Source organism: Zootoca vivipara, chromosome 3, assembly GCF_963506605.1.
Source record: "Zootoca vivipara chromosome 3, rZooViv1.1, whole genome shotgun sequence".
NCBI classification, from domain to species: Eukaryota; Metazoa; Chordata; class Lepidosauria; order Squamata; family Lacertidae; genus Zootoca; species Zootoca vivipara.
Genome location: NC_083278.1, coordinates 91516816 through 91543937, shown reverse-complemented (window position 1 = coordinate 91543937; position 27122 = coordinate 91516816). Strand labels below are relative to the sequence as shown.

At 40.0% G+C, this 27122-nt stretch overlaps 1 protein-coding gene across 7 annotated transcripts in view; it reads left to right on the top strand.

Moving 5' to 3' along the window:
* The window catches only part of MARK1 (microtubule affinity regulating kinase 1), a 73461-nt gene extending 46894 nt beyond the window's left edge, over positions 1-26567 (top strand). For 2 of the 7 annotated variants that reach the window (XM_035111373.2, XM_035111377.2), the window contains exons 10-18: positions 6534-6633; positions 7833-7945; positions 9574-9748; positions 11257-11450; positions 13245-13345; positions 14792-14953; positions 16466-16720; positions 19439-19483; positions 22624-26567. In XM_035111373.2, coding sequence (XP_034967264.1) covers positions 6534-6633; positions 7833-7945; positions 9574-9748; positions 11257-11450; positions 13245-13345; positions 14792-14953; positions 16466-16720; positions 19439-19483; positions 22624-22978 — 1500 coding nt within the window. In that variant the 3' untranslated portion in view covers positions 22979-26567. The remainder of the gene's footprint in view (positions 1-6533; positions 6634-7832; positions 7946-9573; positions 9749-11256; positions 11451-13244; positions 13346-14791; positions 14954-16465; positions 16721-19438; positions 19484-22623) is intronic. The other 5 variants (XM_060272988.1, XM_035111375.2, XM_060272986.1 and 2 more) reach the window with 4 other exon arrangements.
* Positions 26568-27122: the final 555 nt, after the last annotated feature.

The window sequence follows — 27122 nt, the reverse complement described above, 5'->3', positions numbered from 1 at the left end:
GTCTGTGGGCCTCTTGGATGTAATCAGTTTTGTTCATGATGACGACAGCTCCACCCTTGTCTGCCTCTTTAATTATAATGTCTGGGTTGTTCCTGAGATTTTCTATGGCTCTCCTTTCAGCATGGTTTAGATTTTGTTGTAAGCGATGGTGTTTTCTGGTCACATCCGTTTGGATTCTGTGGCGGAAGCATTCGATGTACAGATCTAGTGTGGTATTGCGTCCATCAGGAGGGGTCCATGTGGAGTCCCTTTTTGTGTAACTTCTTTTCGGTGGTAGTTGGTGGTCAATGTTCTGTTCATTGATGCGTTTGGAGGGTGATGGTTGTTCCCCAGTAAGTTGAGAGGTGTTGTGTTGTGGGGATGTAGTTTGTTCTACTTTGTCTTGTTCTTGTGTGTGATGAAAATACTCCTTCAGGCGTAAACGGCGGAAAAATGCTTCCAGGTCCCCGCAGAACTGAATCATGTGTTGGGATTTGGCAGGGCAGAATGATAGTCCCCGTGAAAGGACGGATTCCTCAGCTGGGCTGAGTGTTTGCTGTGAAAGATTGACAATGTTGTTGATCTTGTTTTGATTGGTGGCCTGTAGGTTGGAAAGGTTGCAGAGTTTTTTATTTTTCTGGTTCTTCAGTAACTCCAGTTGAGAGTGGTAAATGGTTTGTTTTTCCTTGTGGAACTTCTGCCAGGCCGGGTGATTCCTGATGGAGTTCTCCAGTGCAGAGAGTTCCTCCTTTATTAACTTCTGTTTGGAATACAGAACGCCGATAAGATGTTTCAGCAGTTTCTTAGATAAAGTGTGGCATAGTTTTCTGGCATATTCTGTGGGATAAGTTGATTGAAGAGGGTTCTTAATTCTAAGACCCTTAGGTACAATGTCCAGGTTTTTGCATTTAGATAGAAAGAGGATGTCAGTTTGTACCTGGGCAAGTTTCTTGGTGAGGTTGATGGACTTCCATTTAAATTAAGGTTGATGGACTTCCATTTAAATTAAGGTTGATGGACTTCCATTTAAATTAAAGCTTTTATTTTTTAAAAAAAACTTCCCAATGAAAGCTTTTTTTCTGGAGGAAATAAATACAAGTTGGTGTATATCATGTGTGATGATCAAACATGTAAGGTTTCATCCTGAGCTTATGGGACATAGTAGCCAGTTTTTGCAAATAATACCTATCTAAATGCAGGTTAGTTAGTTAGTTCTACCGGTACCAACTGACAGTCTTCTATGTGGGAATTTTGTAACATGTGCAGTAGACTTGTCAGGTGAGGTTCATTAATACCTGGATTCTAGTGATATGTGGCGGAGAGTGGGGGAGAGAGAAAAACTTCTGTCTATCCACTGTCTCCATATATTATTTCACAATCCTAGATACCTCTGTCATGTCCCTTCTTGCCTGCCTTTTTGAAAACTAAGGAGCCCCAAATGTGAAAACTTTTCCACACAGGAGAGTTGCTCCAGTCCTTTGCTCACCAGTATGGCTGTAGTCAACTTGCTCACCAGTATGGCTGTAGTCAACTTGTGAAAAAAGAAGCTGCTTTTTGATCAACTAAAACTGATGCCTCTGATTGGGCAGATTTTTTTTAAAAAAAAATTAACTCATTTTAATGCAAGAACTTAGGAAAGCTATAGGAGGAATGCACCTTCTTAGAATATCAATTTCCTATTCTCTCTTTCCTAGAAGAGAATGCCTCTTCCAAGATGGTGCCTTCTAGAAAAGTGTGCAGATTATCTTTAAAAAAGAGCTGTTTTCTGTAGTAATCCTTTTTACACATGCAAATTTGGGAGGTTGCGATTAACTACAAATTTGTGTAATTGTTTGACTAAGATTTCTTTAATCTGGTGAAAGCTCTCGTAATATATTTAGGCTTAGAATTTCAGTAACTTGACATAATAATGGTCTGACAAAATGAACAGCATATGATTAAACAGCTAAATTCGGGATTGGAGCAAAGCACAAATAACAAAGATCATGTTAAACTGTCTGAAACGTGAATTATAAAATATTCTCATATATTTATTGTCATGCATACAAAGGTACAATATCCTGTTTAGTGTCTCAAACTAAGAAATGCTGGTGTTTTTTATGTAGTCATGTAGTTTTATCACTCCTTCCCAGATAAAATGAAATTAATGCTAAGTTAATTGTGCTTCTGCTGAAAACAGTGTACTAATTTAACAGATAAAGTTAGTGCATTTAGTGTAAGAAATGTTCATTGTTCTTCAAAAAACCAATGATTCATAAGTAATCTTGTTTTTATAGTAAAGACAGTTAGTTTTTTAAAAATCAGTTTCCATATGAGTACCTGGTTCCCATTTGCTATGATAGTTGATGAACTGCATCTGATAAAAAAATATTTTGGTTATGTATTAATTCCAGCAAGCTGAAGCAGCCAGTCACCTAGGCCTCTGGGCTTTGAATCCATGGAAGATTTACTGCTTGTTAATGCCCAATAAAAGTACAGCAGATGATAAAATGGCTTGAGAAGTACAATGTGTATTAGTCATCGGTTGACCTTTCTTTCATCTTCATAGGTTTGCGTTTGCAGCTGAAGATGGTGTTCCACCAAATTAATCTCATATAATCACTTTTTGACATAGATCACTTGAGCACTAGCTGGGAGATATACCCCTGATCAGCTGTGACTCTGTGCTGAATAATTCTGTGTCTGGTAGCTTGCCAGTGGAATGTGGGTATGAGTAATTTCTGCTTCACTGATGTGTAGCACTCATTGTTAGACTCCTGTCTATATAGGATGGTGTAATTAGGATCACAGGAGGTCAACTCAAGGATGTTAATATTCACTTAACAAACTTCAAAATGGTTGAGTCCAAAGGATACTGCTGACTAAAAATGTAATACTAAGGTTCAGGTCACTGTAGTTTTGCTGTATTTTGTAACAGCATAGCACAGGCACAAAACTTGCCAGAACAGTGCACAGAATCTGAGAATGCCAGATTTAAGGGTGTGCAGATTTCAACAAGGTTTAAATTGTGTGGCCAGTGTGTGGTGAGATCTCAGTGGACTAGGCTGACTTTTCACCATAAATAGGTTGTGTTCATTTTCATTTTAAAATAGTGTTTTCTACTGATAATCCTCCCAGATACAGTTTTGGGACCTTGGCCCTGTTATGCTCAGTAATCCTGTGTTAGTTCCCTCCTGCCTGGGTTAATACTATATCACTATTAATAGCCTGAAAAGAATTTTATGTTCAAAAATGGGTTCTTGCCAGGACATTGTGTTCAAAGCAGAGTGCATGAATGCTATAGAAGAGAGGGACTGTCTCTGTCTTCCTGTGAAACACAGGGCAATTGTCTCTGGGGGTAAAAGGCCATTGCAGAATCACTGTTCAGTAATTGTGTGAAGTGCTGTGTTATATATGGGTATTGTGTCAGATAAATGATTCTATCTGAACCTTTGTCTGATCTTCTTAAGATGTGATTTTGACTGGCATCTGCTCATCTAAAATAGCACTATAATGTTAAGTGTCGTGTCCTAACTTGAAATTTAATACATTTAGTTATAGGCTTTATCAGTGTTTTGCTGTTTGCACAGTGAAACTATTTAGGGCCATTTTGTAGAAAAATGCAGTTTCTGCAGTCTGTCTTTCACTAGCAACCTTTGCCAAACTAAAGTTGAACAGACAGCACTGTATGCTTAGCGTAATTCATATGTTGCCTAAGGAGCATAAAGTTACCATGCACTTCATATACATTTTACTTTATACATTTAAGAGAAGAATTAAAATACTCCTGAGGGATTTTTGAGAGCATAGTATTTGAAAAGATTTCACACTTTGCTTTCAGTTAGGTCTGAATTCTTCAGCTGTGCACTTTTTCAGATGGAGTTTGAAATACTGCTACATACCGGTATGTGGTCAGACAGAACATGGGTTCATTATATTTAAATTGTCCAGATGTCATTCTTCTTTAAAAAGGCAAAAAAATATGCCTGGCTTCCTTGTGTTCCAAAACTATATTCTAATAGCAAAGGGTGAAATCCTTTTGATCTGTCTGATTTGTCCTCCAATGTAAGAGGAGAAGTTACCATACTTGCTCTGGTTCCTCCTGCACTAGTATCAACCCTCTTGAACAGGGGACCACAGAGGGAAGGGAAAACTGGAGAAGATTTCTTAAGCTATGAAACTCGCTCCCAAATGAAGTAGCGATGGCCAAAAACTTGGATGGCTTTAAAATAGGATCTGACAAATTTGTGGCTATCTTGTCCCTCCAGTCTGAGAGGCAGCATGCCTTTGAATACTGGTTGCTGGGAAGAGTGTGCTGACACTCAGGCCTTGGTTGCGGGCTACTCAGAGGAATCCCATTTTGCCACTGTGAGAACAGGATGCTGTACTAGATGGGCCATTGACTTGTTCCAGCAGGCTCTTCTTATGCTGTCTTGTTTAACCACCACTGGATTAAAAGCCATTCCAGAAGTAGAACAGCAGCATTCAAGATAAGCATTGAATTTCACCCATAATCTTGAACATGAAGTTTGATAAGGACACCTTTTTTTGCTGTTGTAGAGAATCTTTTATGGACATAGAATATTCAGTAATGCTTCCTCAGAAACCTGAGCAAGGAAAGCATATGTTTTAAAGCACTCAAGCATTGCAAGCTGATGCCTTCTGTGCGACCCACTAAAACAAAATCCTGAAGCATAGACATTAGCCAAAAGCAGGAGAATAAAAAGTGCTTCAAAGGGAAATTGGTCATGGGGGAGCGGGTGTGTGCACTCAAAGGTCACAGTCTGCAAAACCTCTGAACAGCTCATCCGTAAGGTGTCGCAGCACTTCTGCTTTTTGCTTGGGTATGAAAGAACAATGGATTGTTGTAAAAATCCTTTCAAAACAGGAGCTGTCTCCTGAGAAGTGAAGCACTTCCCAAAATAAGTCTTTCCTGTAGACGAAATATCAGCAGCTTTCACCCATTCATATGAATGTAAAGGAAAGATAAATTGCAGGAGAAAATTCTCCTTTAAGGAGAATTAAGCTGTTATATATGTTTGGTCCTTTTATGGATTCAGCATGAAACCCCCAAAATGTATGTTTATTATTGCTTCAACATTTGTAGATACAGATAGAAGCTAATAATCCATCTGGAGTTCAACTTACTTTAGATGGTAGTTTAAGTAATTGTCTTCAATATTGTTAATATTTTTATGGATAATTTTAAAATATATTTTCAGTTGAGAGAATGGACAACCTAAAATAGTCTTTAGGCTGCAAAAATGGTACTATTTACTTGTTTGAGGTGAATTAATCATGAGTATAGAAAGCTGTTTTGTTCCAAGTCAGCATCTCATTCAGAATTGGATACACGAACTGGCAGCTGCTTTCTGTGTAGAGATGCTGGAGAATGAACTGGGGATCTTCTGCTTGCAAAGCATCCACACTATCACTGGTCTTCCCCATATTTATTTCTGTACATAATACATGGCCAACACTAACCCTTGGGCCTGAGTTGTTCTTTGTTTTGTGCATTGGGGTTGAAGAGTCCCATTTAATTCTGGCAGTAGAAGTTATATGCCTTCAACCAAATTTGGATGGTACTCCAATTGTGGCTATTCTTGGAAAACAAGATTTTGCCATGGTTATCTGTGCTATCTTAACATCCAGATTGGAGTACTATAATGTGTTTTTAAGAGGGCCTTTCTAAAGGCTGTTTGGAAACTTCGTTACTTCAGAACCCAGTGACAAATTTGTACTGATAGTAGGGAAAATATTTTTTCAGTATTCCAAGATCTTAACCTTGCTACCATTTTATTTCCAGGCACAAAAAATCCTTAACCACTTAGGGCCAGGAGAACTTTCCCCATGTTTTGTTTTATTTGCAAAATTTAAAGATCACCTTTCATCACAACATAGTGATCCAAAGGCAGTTTCCAACATGTTAACAAAATATACAGACAACCATGGGAATATACGTTCATTAAAAATAATCGTTAAAAAAAATGAACAGTAAAATACAGCAGTGCAAGAAAATATAAAACTCAACGAGTGGAAATTGCTAATTTACCTAAAATGCCTGGAAAAATAAGAAAGTGTTCACTTGACAGCACAAACGCTGCAGAGCTTCCACCATCTGTGCTCACCAGCAGGGTAGTGAGAAGTTCCTTCCCTCTCACCAGCTGATCACAGGGTATAGATAGGGTGGTTGGTATGGGAGAATGTGCTTCAACAAGTAACTGGGTGCTGTGTTATCCTGTCCAACTATTCTACAGGGTTGCTGCTCAAGAGTAACCCTTACCCCAGAGGTGAGGTGGGAAGCATCAAAGTATAGAGCCTTCTTGTTAATAGCGTCTCATTTATGTACCATAACTCCCCGTCCATTTATCTAGCACCCATTTTTCTTTAATCAGCAGTTGAAGATTTCTTTTGCACACTGATTGGTCCCCACTGTTCATTTTTCACTTATGCTTCAAAACAATTTTTATATTTTTTAAAAATAAACATGCCGATTTCCCCATTAACTGGGTAATGATTTGGGAGTCAATTAAAAAAGCAACAACCCAATGATTCAGTTTTGCTCTATTTTCTAGCAAATAATGAAGGACCGATGGATGAATGTTGGTCATGAAGAGGAAGAATTAAAGCCATACACTGAGCCTGAACCAGATTTTAATGACACCAAAAGAATAGGTAAGAATAGGTTACCCCAGTCATTCCAGTCTATAGCTGTATTGCATTCTCCCTAGTCCCCTAGTACAGTTCTTCATCTCTTTCACTAAGTGTGCCGCAGATTCATGATTAACAGTAGGGAAATATGCTTGTCAATGTTTTGTTAATTCTGTGGATTAGTTTGCCATGTACCCAGGTTTCTTTATATAGTGAATGTTGAACAGTTTCGATGTATCTTCCTGAATTAGCCTAGTCTCAGTTTACCTGGTTTTTTCACTGCCACATGATTCATTAGTTCCAGTTCACATGCCATGGTTTGGAGGATCAAAAACATCTAGGAAGCTCATAGTCTTCTCCCCCTCTTCCTCTCACTTCCAGTAGGAAACAATGGTTTGCATTTGCCCTCCTAACCAGAATTGGGGATAAAACACACTTTATAATAATTTTCAGTCATGGTTTGGTGGGTTATTTAATCCATTGGTAATGACAAACTATGTTTGGTGCTAAAAAGAAAATGAATTGAAACTGAATCTGCTAGCCCATATCACATTCCTAATTATCTGGACCATGCTTGGAGGATTGGGATGTCTATGTAATCAAATCCCTCTCCCCTAAATCTCTTATTTCCTATCTTATGTAGATCTCAATTCTGTATAGTGGTACCTTGGTTCTCATACTTAATCCATTCCGGGACTCCTTTCGACTCCCAAAACCATTCGAAAACCAAGGCATGGCTTCCAGTTGCCTGCAGGAGCTTCCTGCACTCATGCAGAAGCCGCGTTGGACGTTTGGCTTCCGAAAAATGTTCACAAACTGGAACACGTACTTCCAGGTTTGCAGTGTTTGGGAGCCGATTTGTTCGGCAACTAAGCAGTTTGAGAACCAAGGTTTGAATGTATATGTTTAAGGTAGAGAGACTGTTGCCATTACATAAATGTTACCTAGTAGAGGGTAATGGAACATGGCAAGCATTGTGAAACTGGTCTGTCGGGTGAATTTATATTTTAGAGAATATTTGTGAAAAGTGTTCTACATTCCCACTTTATTCTACTGTGATTACTCCCGTGGATTTTCACAAAATGATTCACAGTGCATATACCTCTCAGATAATCTCTTAAGTAGAAGTTTTGTGGGTGGGGGGGAAAAATCAGAAGTTGCCTAATGACATGTTTTAAATATGTCTTGTCGATAATAAAATTGAGCTGTCTTGTTTTTGATAGATATAATGGTCACTATGGGTTTTGCAAGAGATGAAATTCACGACGCTTTAGTAAACCAAAAATATGATGAAGTCATGGCTACTTATCTGCTCCTAGGCAGAAAACCACCTGAGGTAATTTACAGTTGCTTATATTTATTTATCTGCTAGTTTTGAAGTTGTTTTCTGTAGGGATTGAACACAATGCTGAGACATGCTTATTGACAAGCATAAGTAGTCTTTGGGTTGCTGGGTCTATGGAGTTTATGCATCAATCATTTTTGCAAGCATGGACTCATAAGCATGCATTTCACGTATGTGTGGGGTCCCTGGAACGTAATCCCCGCATAAGTGGAAAGTCACAAACTTGACTCCACTGTGTTACTTATGCTGGCCCCTCTCCCATTGTATGCATGCCAACATAGGGCCAATGTGGAAGCCCCTGTGCTCTGGGCTGGCATCATCCTTGTGCTGTTTCAGATGCCAGCTAAAAACATTTCCGTTTTGACAAGCCAACCCAGACACATAAACAAGTTGTGTATATCCATTTGTATATTTTGCTGAGTTAATCTATATGTTTGCAGCAATTCAGTATGCCTATAAAATGAGCCAAACAGTTAATTATAAAACCAAATAAACCAGCAAAGCCATTCCATCCAAAAACTGATAATTGTTTTGTGTGCTGTGCTTTGGAATTCTTTTATTAAATGGTTCTACTAAACATTAGTAATAATAATTGAGGTGGGGAGCATGATTAAGATGGTGGTGACAGCATTTGTCTGCGGTGCCAGTTTTGTCGCCTGTCTTACTGTTCCAATCTGTGCTTTCTCCCCACCCACCCCTGCACTCAATGTCTGCCAGTGAGCTGGAGGTTCCACCAAACACTTGGGGGGGGGGTGTTGGGTGGCATAGATTGTCAGCCTGTAAATTACAGCAACAATTGTCAACTGGGTCAAATCTTTCACAAATGTCACTTAATTCGGGGACTGGTTATATCTGTATGATGCATAAGGATTTTTACTTAATAATAATAATAATAATTGAATACCACCCTATACCTGTAAATTTCAGGGGGGTTCACGACATGATATCACAATGATTGTGTATCCTTACATCTATTAGCGTGTAGTTTGAGGAAGTGTAGCTGCATCTTTCTTTCCCTTGATGCTTTTTTTCCTCCTTCTGTTACGAAAAAGTCGCCTTGGAGGAGGATGCCATAAAAAGTGGAAGGAGAGGTTGCTCTCTGGCATTTACCCACTTAAAATTCTTCTGCCCATAATGAGGAAAGTGTCTTCTTCCTCTCTGCCAACTGCATTCCTGTTGCTGATGGCAGGCTCTGGGTTTGCTTTTCAGTGTAAAAAAGAAAAGGAAAAAAATGAATGGTGCCAAAGTGACTACAGTGGTACCTCTAGTTATGAACTTAATTCGTTCCGGAGGTCCGTTCTCAACCTGAAACTGTTCTGAACTAGAGGTGTGCTTTTGCTAATGGGGCCTCTTGCTGCTGCTGCTGCGCCACCGGCACACGATTTCGGTTCTCAGCCTGGAGCAGAGTTCTCAACTCAAGGTAACTCTTCCAGGTTAGCGGAGTAACATTTGTAACCTGAGGCGTTTGTAACTCGAGGTACCACTGTACAGAGAGTGCCCAGTCTGCATCCATGTGATAGCTAATGTTGTATTGAGTTTTGTGACATTGGAAATAACTTGTCTCAAAAATGGAGATGTAAATGGCTTTGCTTTCTAAAAATTGTCACTTATCCTTGTAGTTTGAGGGGAGCGAATCCCTGTCTAGCAGTAACCTGAGTCAAAGATCTCGACCCAGCAGTGACCTCAACAACAGTACTATGCAATCTCCTGCTCACCTGAAGGTCCAGCGGAGCATATCAGCCAATCAGAAGCAACGTCGGTTCAGTGAACATGGTGGGAATGGCATTCAACCAAGTAAAGTAGCAAAATACAATTTTAAGCCGTGTGCCATGTTTTCTGGGCTTAGCAGTGCCACCTCTTTGTGCATTAGTTGTGCGCTGCTTCCTATCACACCATGGTGCTTTTATCATGTGATCTTTCCATGGTAAATATAGTTTGAGTTAGTTGACAGATGTGTTAATTATCATTTGCATTTATTCTGGTGTCTGTAGCTATTTTAACTGTTTGCATAATGGGAACTGCTCTGTATTTGTCATCATTGCTTTGAATCTAAAACGTGAGCTTGGATATCTGCAGTGCAGTAATTTTTTTCAAGAAAGGTTAATTAAAAGATATGGATGGGTTTATTTCCATAGAGAGAACAGCCATATGCCTGAATAAAATTGCAAACCATTGGCCACAGCCCAGAAGACTGGTTCCCTGTGGGCAACTTGAGGCTTTCCTGCTTTTTATATGGAAAGCAAACAATTCCTTAATCCTTTGTGCTTGTCGAACGTTGCTTTTTGGTAATGGAGATGACTATTTGCTTCTGATATTCTGGGTTGTGATTTATGTACTGCAGTCTCAACAACACTGGACAAAAAAAAAATTCTGATTGGCTTTAAACGAGGGAGACAGTGTCCCAGTACAGAGAACCATGAATGATGTAAGGAGCCAGAAACCACTCAGGTGAACTGGGAGCAGCCAGAACCCCCTTCTCTCTTCACTTACCTTCCATAGCTGACTAATGCTAAAAGGAATTCCTTAGTGAAGTGTATCACAGCCCCGATCATCTGCCCAGTAGAAGGAGAAATGTTTGAATGGAATCCAGGGATCCTCTGCTTACCCTTATCCAGCAGCTAAGACTTCCCAGCCAGGCCATAACCTTTGGTTTGCACCAATGCCAGCACCAGCAACACCTTGCATGCTGAGTGAAGGTGCAAATGTCTGTCTTTCGTTTGAGGAAAGGTTGAGCTATGGAACTCTTTGCCACAAGGGAAACTGTGTGGCATATAATTTAGCAAATTTCTGAAAGTGGGTTAGATATGATTAGAAAGTGATGTCATTCATTGCCAGCTGGTTATGCAAAACTCTGCCTTCATCTGCCTTGATTTTGTAACTGGATTTGATGGTAATGATTCCACTTTTGCTGGGAAATGGGTTGGTTGTAATTGAGAAATTATTGCATTATGGATCCACAAATGAGGTGGCAGCCCACTGTACCATTGAAGGCTTCTGAATGGAAGCCAGTTGAGTAACCTTAAAGTATGCCTCTGTATTGTTTTCAATGTGGATGGCATATTAGCAAATTAACGGGGAACAAATAGTAAATATTAAGCTTAAAGGTGTGTGAAATTATGCAGTCAAGGCACTGATGACTCATTTGTATTTAGGCAAATTCTTTGCACAATATCTCAGGTTCGTAAAGTGGCACCAGCATCTTATTTGAATTAGTTCCTTGGATGTTACTTTTAGTACCAGCGCAGACTGATTGAAGGTGATGCAGAGAGCACCGTCTCATTGGTGTTACCTTTGTTTGACAGTTGGCCCATCGATTCCTCCCGCTGTCTCGTACTCAAAAAGAGCTCAGGCAAACAGTGTGGAGAGTGAACACAAAGAGGAATGGGACAAAGATGTGTCACGTAAAGTGAGCAGCACTACAGTGGGGTCCAAAGGCGAAATGGCCGCAAGTCCATTGGTGGGGCCTGAAAGGAAAAAATCGACTACTATTCCAAGTGTAAGAAAGATCTTTGCTGACTGATGGGCTCAAATGTTTTCTGTGTACCATGATAACAATTGTTGCTATTGTATTAACTACATGATGCTCTTCCGCAAATGGATTAAATGCTGGCATACACTAATAGGAATGGGCTCAGAAACCCAGTCCAGCATTTACAGATGTTTGAAAAACAGGAGTGTGGGAAGAATAGTTGAGTGTGACAATTGGCTCCTGGGTTGCTGAAAGAAGGAACTTGCAGGTAATGTTACATCCTGGCATTTCTCAGCTGGAGGAGCTGTCAGGTGGGAGTGCCCTGTGCGTTGTTCCTTCACTGTGCTCATTGCCTCTCACTGCCCTGGTTGCTTCACGCTCTGAACTCATTGTCACCACTGCAGGCCTGCTTCTTCATTATTATTTTTTTAAACCACCCACTTCTATAATGAAACAGCAGCTTAACTGTTTAATATGTGAATGTTTGACTATTGAAATTGGTGTTCTTCCCTGTGAGTAAAGATGATCCAAGGCAATTGGGAAATAATAGTACAAGCTGTTTGCCAGGGGCTATACAAATTTGCATTTCCCTTCAGGACAGTATTCATTGTAGCCGCTAGTTTGGCTCTGGAAGTTCCCAGTGCTTGAAAACCTGTTCTTCCCTAATAATACCTAAGCATTTGAGTCTGTAAACAGAGCTCTCTTCTCTTGGCCTTGCTCACATACGCTTGACTCAGTATTACTAGATGATATTGCTCTTGTGCGTAGTTCTCTAAGGTGGGGGAAATAGGATGTATGAGAACAGAAACAATGCCATAGTTCATACACTCTGTTAAGCAGCCTCTCTGGTAGAGATGAGAAAACAAGAATGGTTTCTTGCTACCATCACAGTTACAGCGCATTGTGCGATGCAGTTGTATGCATAGATGGTGCACAGCCTCCTCCCCCTCCTTTTTTTAAATGAGGGAGAGAATTGTGCAAGTTGTCTGTGCAAAAAGTCACATTGCACGCTACATTGTAGGCATGGTAGAAATGCTTCCGCTTTCACACTTGCCGATCTGTTTATTTAAGTATAGGCAAACCCGGCCCTCCAGATGTTTTGGGACTACAACTCCCATCATCCCTGACCACTGGTCCTGTTAGCTAGGGATTTGCCTATATTCCTGATCTACGTTCATGGACCTGGTCTGTGCTTTGTGGCTTAAGGTCACAGTTAAGGTCAAGTGTGCGTTGATTATTTTTAGGAGGCAATACCAGCTCAAAAGCACCAACATGCTCTCCAGATTCCCATGAACTGAAAATGCACTTTGAGGATTTTGCACAAGATCGTTTTAAAAGAAGGAGATCTGGGTTGCTTATACTTTTTTGTTTTGTCTCCATGCCCCCCCCCCGCCCCAAGAGAGCTGTTGGAGGTGGGGGAAAGTACTATTTTTCCTTTAAAATGTTATTTTAACAAAGCTTCGAAACTGTTTTTGAATTAACAGGACAGTAGAATAGCAATTTCAGGTCTCATCTGTGTGCGACAGCTGCTATGTTTTCTTCTTCAGAAAAATGGATTGTGTCTCTAGTCTATTGTTTGCTAAAATTGTGGCACATCAGAATAGTCTATTTTTTATATTGTGTCTTTTAGCCTGTCTATTAGCACAGAAAATAGAGCAACATTTTTACTGTCAACGTAAATTAGAAAATTCATGGCTAAATAATATGGAATGCCCAAATGCATCAAAGAATGTATACATATGCTAATGTACTATATATTTAGGCATTTTTACTCTGTCATATATATTTTTAGTAAGAATTGTATTTCCCTGTCTTTTCTAGAATAATGTGTTTTCTGGGACTGGCATGACACGAAGAAATACCTATGTCTGTGAACGCTCTACAGATCGCTATTCTGCCATTCAGAATGGGAAAGACAACAGGTACTGAACCAGTTTCACGCGAAGATTAAGATTTCATGTTGCTCTGGTACTTAAAGGAATATTTCATGTACATGTTTAACATAGTTTCACAAGCCTCGGAAACAGAAACTCAGCCTAAGCAGGCCTTGCAGCTAGAGAGGGAAAAGGAAGCCCCCAGAGTTTAGGGCATCCCTGACCAGCCTATAACAGTCTTCTGCTATTAAATGTCATCAGAAAAGTTGGGTATGTTTAGACTTAGGCAGGCATCTATCTTGTTTAGACTGCTGTGTTCTGGTCCCTACCCTGGATCGGCCAGAATGATAAGATGTCAAGCGAAATTCAGAAGAGTTGTAGCCTGTTTCATTCTTTCCCTGAGTGTCAGCTGTTATTGTGCCCCTTTATCCTGCCTCAGGCAAAACTGTTTCTGAGGTTTTTAGACTTGTTCATTTTGCACATACCTAAAAATCTCTATATTGGTATCATGAAGGAGATGCTGGGAAGCAGCAAGGAGAAATATTATTGAATACAGTGGTGCCTCGCAAGACGAAAGTAATTCGTTCCGCGAGTCGCTTCGTCTTGTGATAATTTCGTTTTGCGAAGTACGGTTTGCCGCTACGCTGAAAAACTTCGTCTTGCGTAGCGTGGCCATAGAAAACTTTGTCTTGCGAAGTGCCGAAAACATCGCAAAACGCTTTCGTCTTGCGAGTTTTTCGTTGCACGAGGCATTCGTCTTGCGAGGTACCACTGTACTGAAATTATATAATTCCATTTGACCATATTGTCCCTCTTGTTAAATAGTTGCTTTCTGTGCTCTTCCCGAGTTGATTATATTTGCATTGAAATACATGCTGTGGCTTGTTCTTTTCTCTGCACTTTGAAATTACTAGAGGATTCATTTAAAGTGCTACCAGTAGCCTTTTAATCAGATACAATGGTAGAGATAATTCCTCAAGACTAGCTGTGCAGATGAGTACAAAACATTTACTGTACTGTGATTGATCGGGAAAGCCAGTTGCAGTTTCTTTATTTATGCAGATTGATAGGATTTGGTGAGAGATTAATTACTTTTTATTCGAGGCATTCTCTGCTATTTTGATGAGTGGCCAAAAGTTCAAATGCTTTTGCTGCCACTATTTTCCCTTGAATATTTATAAATACTATTAATTTCTATTTTCTTTCTGCATTTGTTCCCAGCAAGTGCAGAAAGGGTAGCACCAGTGAGCAAGTTCCTTTCATGTTTTAATTTGGGTTAGGAATCCTAAAAGTGTATGTCCATTACCTGAATGGAGCCAAGGAAAAGCAATCTTAAGACATTTTTCCATAGAAGCTGTTTGTTGACCATGTCTTGGCTAAATTAGTTTTTTCTTAAGTATCCAACAGTAGTTCAAAGGTTCCACATGCAACTACTTCACTAGAACATTTTATCTCAAGATATTCCTTTTCCTACTTTTGTTTTTATGATGAAAGCCTAACAGAAATGTCTGCAAGCAGTACCTCCTCTACTGGCTCCGCTGCCACTTCGGCAATATCAGCACGACCTCGACACCAGAAGTCCATGTCTGCCTCTGGCCACCCTATAAAAGTTACACTCCCAACTATCAAAGATGGCGCTGAAGCTTATCGACCAAGGTATTTTTCAATATGTAGCATTCGTGTGGTACTTTGCATGGTCAGATGTTCAACAAATGTGCATAACATAGGTGTTTAGTTACAAGTGGCACAACATCAGCACTGCTAGGCTCTGCCAATCTACTGCATATTGTGATACTGAAGCTTTTAGCATCAATCAGTTGAGCTTACGTGATGGTGTTGGAATATTCACAAACATTCTAACTGCTTTGGTGAACGAAACTATCATTGTTCTAGCTCACCAGAAGCCAGCAGTGTGCCCTCCCCATGCCGCGTGGACTGCTACTTATGTTCCTTGACAAATGATCATGCCTGACTAAGGTTGATATGAGTTGCAGCCTACAACTTCTGGAAGGCAGGATGTTGGCTGTCTGTGTGAGCGAAGGGCAAGTTGACAGTTTATCTGGGGTTGATGGTTCATTGTTGCCCAAGAGACAGAAGTAACTTTCTAAAATCATACTGAAAAATGGCCCTGTGAGGCAGGTGAGTGAAGAAGCAGGAAGTCAGAGGCAAGGAAGCTGAAGTAAGGATTGAAAGGAGCCCTTGAGAAATAAGAATCTAAGGAATGGGTAGGAGAAAGAAAGAGGTGCTTGTTGCATTTTGTCTCATCCTTTCTGCAAGGAGCTCAGGAGTCCCCCCCCCCCCACTCCCAGTTTTAGGACAACAGCAATACATTGAGTTCTTTCCGCATTTTATCCTTCCAATAGTCCCTTGAGATAGATCAGGCTGTGAGATAGTGACTGGCTCTAGATCCTCTTAAAGGCTGAGTGGGAACTTGAACTTTGTCTAAGCTCTAACCCAGGCTTCCTCAAACTCTGCCCTCCAGATGTTCTGAGACTACAATTCCCATCATCCCTGACCACTGGTCCTGCTAGCTAGGGATCATGGGAGTTGTAGGCCAAAAACATCTGGAGGGCCGAGTTTGAGGAAGCCTGCTCTAACCCCAGGTAAGACTTTGGAGGTAGGAATTGTATTTTCTAGTTCTAGCCCCAAATCCTATCCATCTCATGCATATAAAACTCTCTCTCTCTCTCTCTCTCTCTCTCTCTCTCTCTCTCTCTCTCTCTCTCTCTCTCTCTGTGTGTGTGTGTGTGTGTGTGTGTGTTTAAGTGCACCAGTTTATCATGACAAAAATTTTACTCACAAATAACAAATACCACTAAACCCTTTTCTCTTTCTTGCTTTTTCTTCTACTTCCATTTGGGCTCTTCCCAATGGAATGAAAAAAATCCCATGGTATCCTCTGAAATAGCAGCAAGACCTAATGTACCTGTTGTAGAAGATGCATTTTCTCTTTCCCAAGCTTTTACTCTTTATACAAACTATTTTGAATTAAAATATTCCACTGTTCTTCATCTCTTTAGAGACTTAGACAGTATTGTACATAAAAACATACGGCTCATGTTATCCCAAGAAAGTACATGTTGAGATGTGCTAGTCATATTGAAGGTTTCTCATGACTTGGCTCTTTCTATCTCCCTTTGCTTTTCAAACGTACTTCTGGCTTTCCAGCAGCGCAACTCAAAGAGCACCTGCTGCTTCCCCATCTGCTCACAGTATTAGTACTAGCACTCCAGACCGAACCCGTTTTCCTCGAGGGAGTTCGAGCCGAAGCACTTTCCATGGTGAGCAGCTACGGGAGCGGCGCAATGCTACGTACAACGGGCCACCTGCATCACCATCACATGAAACAGGCACATTTGCTCAAACTAGAAGAGGGACGTCAACTGGCATTATAAGCAAAATAACTTCCAAATTTGTCCGCAGGTCAGTACCCTCCGTCATTTCCATTTCCAGGTGACATGAAAGGTGAAATAGAACGTTACATTGTTAGAAGCAAGCCTTGTAAGTGCCTGAATGAGCAACTGCTTGGAACACCCCCCCCCCCCATTTTAGCCAGTGTAAAATCAAATTATAGGATACAATAATGATGACTAATGGCTAGGGATAGCTTTTTCCTCCACAAATTTGTTTAATTCCCTTTTAAAGCTGTCCACGTTGATGGCCGTTTACTGCATCTTTAACTTGCAAACTCCTGTGTTTGCTTATGTGCTATGTGAGGACATGCTTTCTTTTGTCTCCTGGGTTTTCCAACATTCCACTTCATTGGCTGACTCTGGGTTTCAGTAATAAGAGAGAGAGAGAGAGAGAGAAAACCCTTTCCCTATCCATCATGTCCCACCTCACTCAACTTCTTTTCTAAACTAGAAAGTTGCAAAAGTTGCAACCTTCCTCTTGGGACGTTTTACAGCCTCGTCATAATTTTGATTGCCTTTTTCTGAACCTTTTGCAACTCTACAATATCCTTCATGACATGCAGTGACCAAACTCTGAGAACCTGCTGCAATTCTGGATTTCTCACAATGCACAAACGTAGCAAAATAGACATGTGCTCTCTCTTTAATGTGACAATTTCCTACAAGGAAATGGTGTAGGATATTCATATTGCCTGGAGCAGCCCCAAGTATATGTATATATTTAAAAACCACAAACTAATTTCCCCATTCATCTTGACCCATTCAACACCGTTTGTTTTGATGGTATCCATCTGCTGTTAGAACTAAAGATATTGCTGATTTCAAAAGGACATTATTGAACATTATTGATATTATATTCCAATAGTCCAAAAACACAGCCTAACGGGTAACCTGTTGGGGGTACATTGGGCCCCGTAATGTTAATTAAAAACTTAATTAGCTAGCATCTTAAGTCATTTTGAAATGGCATTTTCTGAATCCAGAACCATATAACTTCCTTTAAAATTTTGTATGGTAATGGTGAGGTTCACTAAAATCAGTAGGACTTTTGCTAGTCACTTTGTTGCCCTGTGAACCTTATCAGTGGCATTTGATAATAAGGCAGTTTCCAGTTCTGAAATTCTTTCCGTGATTCTATTAAATAGAGAGTTCACTTGACAGCTCATCAGATTTCACACATTGTAGCCCCACATGTGCAGATACTTGGAAAAAAGTAATGTCATCTTTGTGTTATTTAACAGCTACATCTAATTTTAAGTTATGTTCACAGCTTGCATTAATATTGCCCCTTTTTAATTGAATATATTTAGAAATACATTTCACTTATAACTTAAAGTGTTCAGTAGTGTACAAATATGTGCTGGGATCAGAAGTACTTTTTAAAAAATACTGTAATAAAGCATATTTTATGAACACGCAATCTAAAAGAATTATCTGCTTGTTCTCAAAGAGTTCTTGTGAGTTTATGGAATGTTCTGTGTAGATCAGCCCTGCACAATTTGTGACCCACCAAGCTGAAAGCAGCCCACAAGAAGCATGATAAAAACCCTCTTTTTAGTGCCTGCCTGGGATTGCAAAAGATGATAGTTGTCAAAAAAGATGTGCCAAGACTTCCATTTTCTGACTTGGAAATACAGGCTTTACTGGCTCAGAATGGTCCTGTCGAATTCAAGGTGTGAATTATGATGCACGTATACCAGTTCTTCTCCAGCTCCGTTTAAAATCCAAGCTGGAGAAGAACTGTCTTCCTTGCACTCTACTTAAACTGGCTGTTGTCTGTGCTGGTCAGCAGCAGCAAGCAGAAGGGAGCCTGGCAAGCTGGTATACAGTGAGCCAAGCACAAATAGCCTGTGGAATGTGCAGTTTTCCCATAGGCCTGTTGACTTTGCAGTGGGGAGGAGAATGGTGTGAAAGCTCATGGGGTTTTGTAAAGTCTAAATTCAAATTGGCTTAGAGATGAGCATGCTGATCCATTGTGAAAAAGGTAGAGCTCACCTGTTATTGGTCGCCTAGTACATAGCAGATGGGCTGCATATTGGTTAGGTGGGTCACATGCTACACAGGTCTGATATACTTGTATATTTAATATCATTTTAAATATTATGATGGACTATTGTGTGGGACGGGCTATACAACACTGCAGATGTTGCAAGAAGTGGTGTCTTTGAGCCCTTAAATAAGAGCTGTTAAAGTTGGGAGGTAGAAAATTTTAGTATGTTTTTTAGGTGGTATCCAATAGGCCTTAATTCGCAAATAACTAACACAATTGGCAAATGTGCAGCCTGTGTTATGACTTAAGGGCATGGCAAAGCACACGGCTAAATGTTAACATCTTCGTGAGTAAGAACCCCTGTCTGGATAAGTTCCTTGCTGACTGTAGTGGTGGTCTCTCGCCATTAATACAGTCGCGTGGGGAAAGGAAAGAATGGAGCATATTCGCCGTATGGCTTCTGGCTTTTGAGCGTGGCTATTTTACGCTCACGGTGTAAGGGGGGAGAGGGGGCAACCTGAAGTTACCCAGTCAGAGGGTAAAAATAAACTGAAGTTTCATAGGGAGAAAGTAAACTGCAGCTTTGGAAAAACACTTTTTTAAAAAAATACTAGTAAATGATGATTTCGTGCTGACTATTTGCTCAAAAGTAATTTTAACTTTGTTCTGGATAACCAGTTTTCTTGACTCATTTTTTTTAACCATTTATTAAAATCTTGACCTTAACTTTGTTTTGAGGGATCCAAGTGAAGGCGAAGCCAGTGGCAGAACTGACACCTCAAGGTGAGGAGCCACAATTAATACTTCGCTGCTAGGTCCCTTTGTGTTCAAAGCTTTATGATTCTGAAAGCCTTTAAACTAATATGTAAAACAGAGGAGTCTCTAAATAACTTGTCTTTTAAAAAAAAATACTATGTATGAGTTAGATTCCCCATTTCTCTTTTAAATACTATTAAGTTTAAATATTTTTTTTTAAAAAACAAGCTATGATTCTGCAAGTTCTTAGACTTCAGCAAGTTCACTTTGGGAAACCGCTCCCTTCTAAGTGTTTGCAAGGTCACAGCTTTAAAAAAACACACCAAGCTATGTATATTTGAATATTCAGGCATTATCTTTCATTGCATAGTAAAATCATACATTGCCATTCTGAGAACTTTGCCAACTGCCTAATACACACTTCTGCCATACACCTGCTTTTTACAAATACTAAAATAAAAAAAATGTGCTGGCAAATCCATTGGGGTTAATAAGAGTATATGCATCAGAGAACTTCAGGCCCAGGGACTGAATGCAGCCCCCAATAACTAATTATTTGGCCCTCTAAACTCTCCCCAAGCTACACCTCCTCCTGGCCCTGCTTTGTGCTCTTTTTGAGTGTGTTTGCATGTCCTCGAATTCCTTGAACTCTGATAACACCTCTTGCTTCCCTAGATGGAGGATAGAGGGGCAGGAACTTAACCTACTTTACAAAAAGTGAAATTTACTTTCCTATCGCTGCCCACTTTGGCCTCTGGCCCTGCTCACGACTGTCATGTGGCCCTTGGAAGGTTGCTCAGAAGGGAATGTAGCCTTTGGGCTGATAAAACTTGCCCACTCATGGTATATATAAAACAAAAACAGAGGGATGTTATTTTTAAATATTGCTATATAACACACTCTGGAGGTGTGGGATGTTAGCCTTGGACTGATGCCTTACTCAAATCCTGCTTGCAGGCTGCTTAGTTTGAACCAAGGACACTACACACAAACACACACCAAGAGTCATAAGTAAGTTGCCCCCATTCATCTGCTTCACAACAAGGGGTGTAACCTAGGAATGTTTGTGTGTGTTGGCTTTTATTCCGTGAGCAATGCGCTGCCTGGCATGCAAACCCAAAGCCTGCTCCTCAGCACAGGGCTTGCGTGTGAAGCTTCTCTTTAACAATCTGAGCAAATTTAGTGGGGGGGGGGGTTTCCTCTTGAAAGTGGTTTACATATCAGAAAGGGATAATCTACATGAATGCCTAGTATTCAATTGGCATTTTATACATTGAATAAGTAAATCTCAATTTGCTCACCACTCTTTTAAGATGTCATGGTCCATATTCTTCCCAGTATTGTATGCTGGAAAGACCATGAACCCTCATTTCTATATACTTTTAGTAACCGATCCCTCCATCCTATCAACTTGTGTAGTAAGCTTCCCTAAAAGATGTTGTTATTGGAAGACCACATTACATTTTCATTATGCACATGTATGTGTCGTCATTGAAAGTGCTGCTTGTGATGTTGGTGCTCGCCAGCAGTCACATTTTCAACTTGCTGGTGAAATTATGGGCGTTGAATGAAAAGGAGTGTCTCATCCTGCTTAACTTCTGCAAGTGTTAAAGATTAAAATAGCATTGCCTAGTCCCTAGGGTGTATGTGTGTGAGCACCACCACCACCACCACCCACTATCACTGGCAAGAAAGTTCCTAACTTCTTAGATGCTGAAAAATCTACTTGATAGACATCTAAAGCTAAGTTCCAATAGTTGATCATTTTGCTGCCCTTTAGTCATGCATTGCAGGCTACAAAATGCTTCTGGAATGCACCAAAGGATTGGGATTTGTTTCTGATTTTTCTTCTTACGGCAGCTCCTAGCCAAATATTCTTCCCCGAAATGCTTCTGGTTAGGGAGTGGCTTATCAGAAGTAGGGTGGGCAGTGGACTTGGAAGCTCTGCAGAGGGTAACTAGCTATGGACCACGTAGACATGATGTATTGTGTATAAGCAGTACATTTTGCAGTGATAAAATATTTCTGTCCTCCTGTCACATTCCAGTTGATAGGCTGAAGCCACTGCACTGCTCCTTGCTCCACAGCTTATTTCCTCACATGATGTTGGAAAGATCATAGGACTTTAAGATACTAAATGATATCTAAACAGACATTGAATGATTCTCAGCAAGAATGGGATTGAAGGCAGACAGTGTGTGATGAAGTTTTAGCTGAAAGAATACCAAATAATAATAATAATAACAACAACAACAACAACAACAACAACAACAACAACAACAACAACAACAACAACCATACTTTGCCAGGGCTATTATTCTGTGCACTCTTATTTGGGAGTAAGTCCTATTGAACTCAATGGACCTTAGTACTTAGTAAAAATGCATATGATAGAACTGCCCAATTGTTTTCTTCCCCATTACATCACAAAACAATTTGCGGAAGATGCTGCCAAAGCATTATGAAATACTTTATAATAGGAAGTAGTGTATTCCCTGTCAATTATTGGTTTGAGTTCAAAAATGTTCTATATTGCACAGAAGGTTATGGCAGATAGGATGAAGAGCCACGCTGCATATGACAGAGCATTTCTGCCACTGCCATCCTATCACTGTGTATGTTTGGGGTTGAACGGAGAGGAAACTTCACGGATTTGTGTCCCTTGAGTGCCAACTTTTAAAGATAAACTAGTTACAATTATTTATAAAATTGGACAGTAGAAGGAAGCAACCCAGTTGTTTAAGATATGCTCATATTATTAATTCTGTAGATTGAGATATTATTGCTTGGAGGAGGCATTCTAGGCAAGAATCACCCAAAATTATTTCCCTTACTTTCTCAACTTCCAACTTTAAATTTGCAAAATAAGCTGTTATTGTAAAGGAGGGTAACATTTTTTAATTACTAATGAATGAAAGGTGGCTTCCTTTCTTCCCTGCTTTTGCCAGCATTCCTTGCCTTCTGTTTTGCGTGGCCTTTCAGTGTTTTGTTGATCTCCCTAAAGATGAGACCTAAAGAGAGCCTAACCAAGTTGATAGTTGAGAAACCACTTTTTGTTGCTCTACTAAGCGAGGATAATTTTGATCAAGAGCATTTTTTAATTGTCTGGTGCTTAAGTGTAATTCCTTAATTTGTCATTGGTATATAAATGCTGTTTCCCTTTCCAGGAGCACTTCTGGGGAACCAAAAGACAGAGAAAAAGAAGATGGTAAAGATTCTAAGCCACGGTCTTTGAGGTTCACGTGGAGCATGAAGACCACAAGCTCCATGGACCCAAATGATATGATGAGAGAGATTCGAAAAGTGTTAGATGCTAACAATTGTGACTATGAACAAAAAGAGAGGTTCCTGCTCTTCTGTGTCCATGGCGATGCACGACAAGACAGCCTCGTCCAGTGGGAGATGGAAGTTTGTAAATTGCCACGCCTGTCACTCAATGGAGTCCGCTTCAAGCGAATATCCGGGACTTCTATTGCCTTTAAAAACATTGCATCCAAAATAGCGAATGAGCTTAAGCTGTAAAGAGCAACAACGTTTCCGGGATCAGGGAAGAGTCTAGCTTACATTCTGAATGTACTGGTTATGCCTAACATGATTGGCTTGTGAAACTCCCCATGTAGAAATTGCCCCATTGCAATAAGGTTATACATAGTTATTCTGAATTGTAAAATTAAATTCAGTATGACCCATATTAAAAGGAAAAAAAACTGTAGCTGAAGAAGTTATGTTCACATGTACAGGTAAGTATATAGATCATTTTGCTCATTTTATGTTCATAGAGTTGTATAATAAAAAAAGAAGGCTTAAATGCAGATCTTGTATAGTTGTCTAGATATCAGCACAGAAGTGTGTTTGCTTTGAGTTAAAAAGTTCTTCCTGGTCATTATTTACATTTTTTGTGGTTTTTATAATTCTTACCTCTTACCATGCGTTTTTAAAAAACTACGTCCATAGTAGAAATGCACAAAAAAAATGTTTTCACAACTGTAGCATGAACAATTTTAGTTACTTTAAAACAAATCACATATAAAAATTGAATTAGTCAAGGACAGATTGACATTTGTTCTATACAAGATTTTTCCTGCTTCCCTTTCACTCTTAGCCTCCTTTATAGAACAGTGTTTATTTGGCAGAATAAAAAAAATAAAAATGCAACCATGTTTACAGTGTTGGCACTTACAGTGAAGAAAAGGGGGTTCTGAGTATGTTGGCCTCTGGCCCCTTGAAACATGTTGGGGAACAGAAATCATGTCTTGATAATATTTTGGGGGAAGATTGAAATATTGCTCTTGTGACATATGGTCAAGTGTAGCAACAGAACAGAAGTACAGTTCATATTCATTCATCATGGAGTGAAATACTATTGTTCTCGGCCTTCACAAATCCCACTTTATGAAAATACATTGTTTCGTAGCACAAGGTATTCTGAAATGTTGCCCAATCGTAAGAGCTAATAAATGACACCTCAGGAATTAACTGGTTTTTTTAATATTCCCCACCCCACGCTCCAGTATGTGCAGTTTCATATACTTTACAGCTGAGCAAACATTGTTTATAACAATAGATTATTACTTACATGATTGTACAAATTTTGTTCTCATATATCTTGTTTGTGTTTCTAATATTTTGCCCACTTTCTTGTATTTATTCCACATCATTATGCCTGTAATGTGCAGCTGTGAGTAGGCATTTGCCTACGGAAGTAAAGAAAACTCCTTCATAATTGGTGATAGATAAACTATGTAAAACCACTAGTACTTGGTACATTTTAATATTTCTTATTTTGTACTGAATTAATCATAGCGGTTGGTTGTGCAATGTTATTTAATGTCGTAATTACTGTAATTTCAATATACGGGCCCCATCCTCACACCCCTGTAAAAATTAGAGAAGTCATTCAAAATTGTCACTTTATTTAAAAAACGAAAATGAAAAAAAGAAGCTGTGGTAAACTCTGTAACCCGAAGTTAGAAGGCTGTAAGTGTAGCTAAATGTGCCATTTGAGAATGGATTTCTGACAGATGGACTTGACATGCTGTACTGTACTGTGATGTAGCTCTCCTGTAACAGTTCTGTTCTGAAATGAACGTGTATTGTTGCCTTAGAAGAAGAAAAAAAGGATGGTGTTTTGGCAAGAAAGAACTGTAGCCCTTTTTATCTGGTGTTCCTTTTTAAAAAAAATAATAATTTTTTTGATGCAAGTCATCCTAATTCACATTCACTGGTGCACTCTATTAAAAACTTACTTGAACGGTCTCATACTACCCTCCCTTGTCTTTTGCTCTTTGTTGCTAACTGTGCCAGTTGGATAGTTTGCGGCTCCAGTGAGGAAGGGTTGCAAGATGGTGAGTTGGTGGTTGCAGGTTTATGAAAGCTTTTAGATTTGTGTGTTTCTTTTATTTCTGAATAGTTTCTTAAAACCAACCCAAGTGCCTCCCCTCCCCAACCTTGGCCTTGTTTCTTTTTTTTGAGGGGCATGGTTCAGTTTTAGAGGACCCCCGTTCCTTGCGTGAATTCATTCCAGATATGAACTTGGGACCGTTTTTTGTTGTTGAGATTTACCTTAGTATGCCCAATTCCTAAGGTTATGAAACTTAAGAATGTAAACATTTTAATCATCTAAAAATCAAGTAAAATTGATGAATTCACAAGACGCTAAACAAATTATCTTGATCACTCACAAGCAGTTTAGCCACACTATTTAATGTCAGCCTTGCCAAAGAATTTTTATTATGTGCATCTTCTGCCTTCCTCCAAAGGGTTTAGGGTAGCATACATGATTCCATTTTATCAGCACAATGACTGTGAAATAGGCCAGCCTAAGATAAGGGTCTAGAGCAGGGAATGTGAAGCATTTTAAGCTTGAGGGTCACATTCCCTCCTGGGCAACCATTTGGGGGCCGCATGGCAGTGGTGGGTGAAAATAGAGGCAACAGTGGGCAGAGTAACAAATGTTACTGTAGGCTAGGTTCTACACATACTCATGCACCCCTCTCTATCCATTCTAGGCAAACAAGAAGCATCATCCCAAAGTTCAAGGGCACATTCCAGACTAGCAAAAAACACTTGAGGTACCAAGTAGGGCAGTTGAGTGTGGCTGTGGAGTGTCAGGAGGGTCACATAGGCCTAAGGTTCCCCATCCCTGAACTAAGAGCACCCTGTGCCTTAGAAGGTCTTTGCCATAAATGGTTGAGAATTTCCCACTAAAAGTTTTTTATTCAGTGCAATTTACATTTTCAGTTTTCCTCTGAAGTAACAAGAATTGTAAGCATACTTTGCATTTACATAAAAGCTTACACATGAAAGTTGCTTCATAAGCAAGCTGTGGTCATTCCTGGATGGTGATAGCTTGACCACAATCACCCATGCAAATGTGAGCTCATGGTTGGATTACTGCAGCGTGAGGGCTACCTTTGGGCTTGGTCCAGTGGCTGCACCTGGTGTGTGGCTAACAATCTGCTACTGGGCCAAGTCCAAGGTGTTTGTGCTAAAGTATAAGTTAATTAGCTACTTGAGAAACCGCCTTAGCCCTTATATACCCTGTAGATCATTGCAGTTTGTGGAAGATTTTCTCCGAATTCCGGTGATCTCAGAAGCCTGCTCCACAGTACAGTAACTTGGAAAAAGACTTTCATTGTCGCTTCCCCGTTCTGTGGAATAGTGTTCCTGTCAAGATATGACAGGTACCCACTTTCTGTGCTTTCCAGGGACTAAATGAAGATATTTTTTCTTCTGATGGGCTCTTCTAGCTGGATAATTGGGTCTTTGCTACAAGTGCATATTCTGTAGTGTTTTGTTTTAAATGTATCAGCTGCTTTTTTGTGTGTTTGTAACTTTTCTTTGCTGGTTTTTTTTTGCCGTGAGATGATTTTGTAGAAGGTGATTAGTAAATTGTGATTAATAAGAATATAAAGATGGTAGCAAGTAAATATTTATTTGCAACCATCAGGGCACATGGCGTTTTGCAGAGTAGAAGACAGGCCTTTGCCCAGACAAACCTACAAACCTGAAATTTTGACACAGGGAAAACAGAGAGGAGGGATAAATGAAGAATACGTGATGGTTTCATTTTAACATGTGTTTAGGCTGAGTTGGGGAAGGGCCATAGCTCTATGGTACAGTATCTGCTCTGCATGCAGAATGTCCCAGTTTCAATCCCTGGCAGGGTTGAAAAAAAACCACTGGCTGAAACCTGGATAGGCACTGCCAGTCATAGAATCATAGAATTATAGAGTTGGATAGCCCCCCCCCCCAAGATTCACCTAGTCCAACCTGCTGGAATGCAGGAATCTCAGCTAAAGCATCCATGATAGATGGTCGTCCAACCTCCGCTTCAAAACCTCCAGGTAAGGAGAGACCTCAAGCTCCAGTCAATGTAGACAATACTGAGGTTGAACCAATATTCTGATTCAGTATAAGGCAGGTTCCAATGTTCTAATGAGCTGCAGATGGGAATGTGGGGGCTCAACCAAAGGGGTCATGGAAAAGTGGGTTTTGACTATGGATGTGAAGTAAGAGGTGGCATCGTGCAGGTGTCTTGGGAGGCAGTTTCAAGTGTTGGGTGGGTAGTTGTGGAGAGAGAGTGGATTTGGGGGGGCATTAAGACATCTGAGGATGATGGAGCTTGGAGAAAAGGGGATATATCTCGATGTGGGTGGAAAGTGAA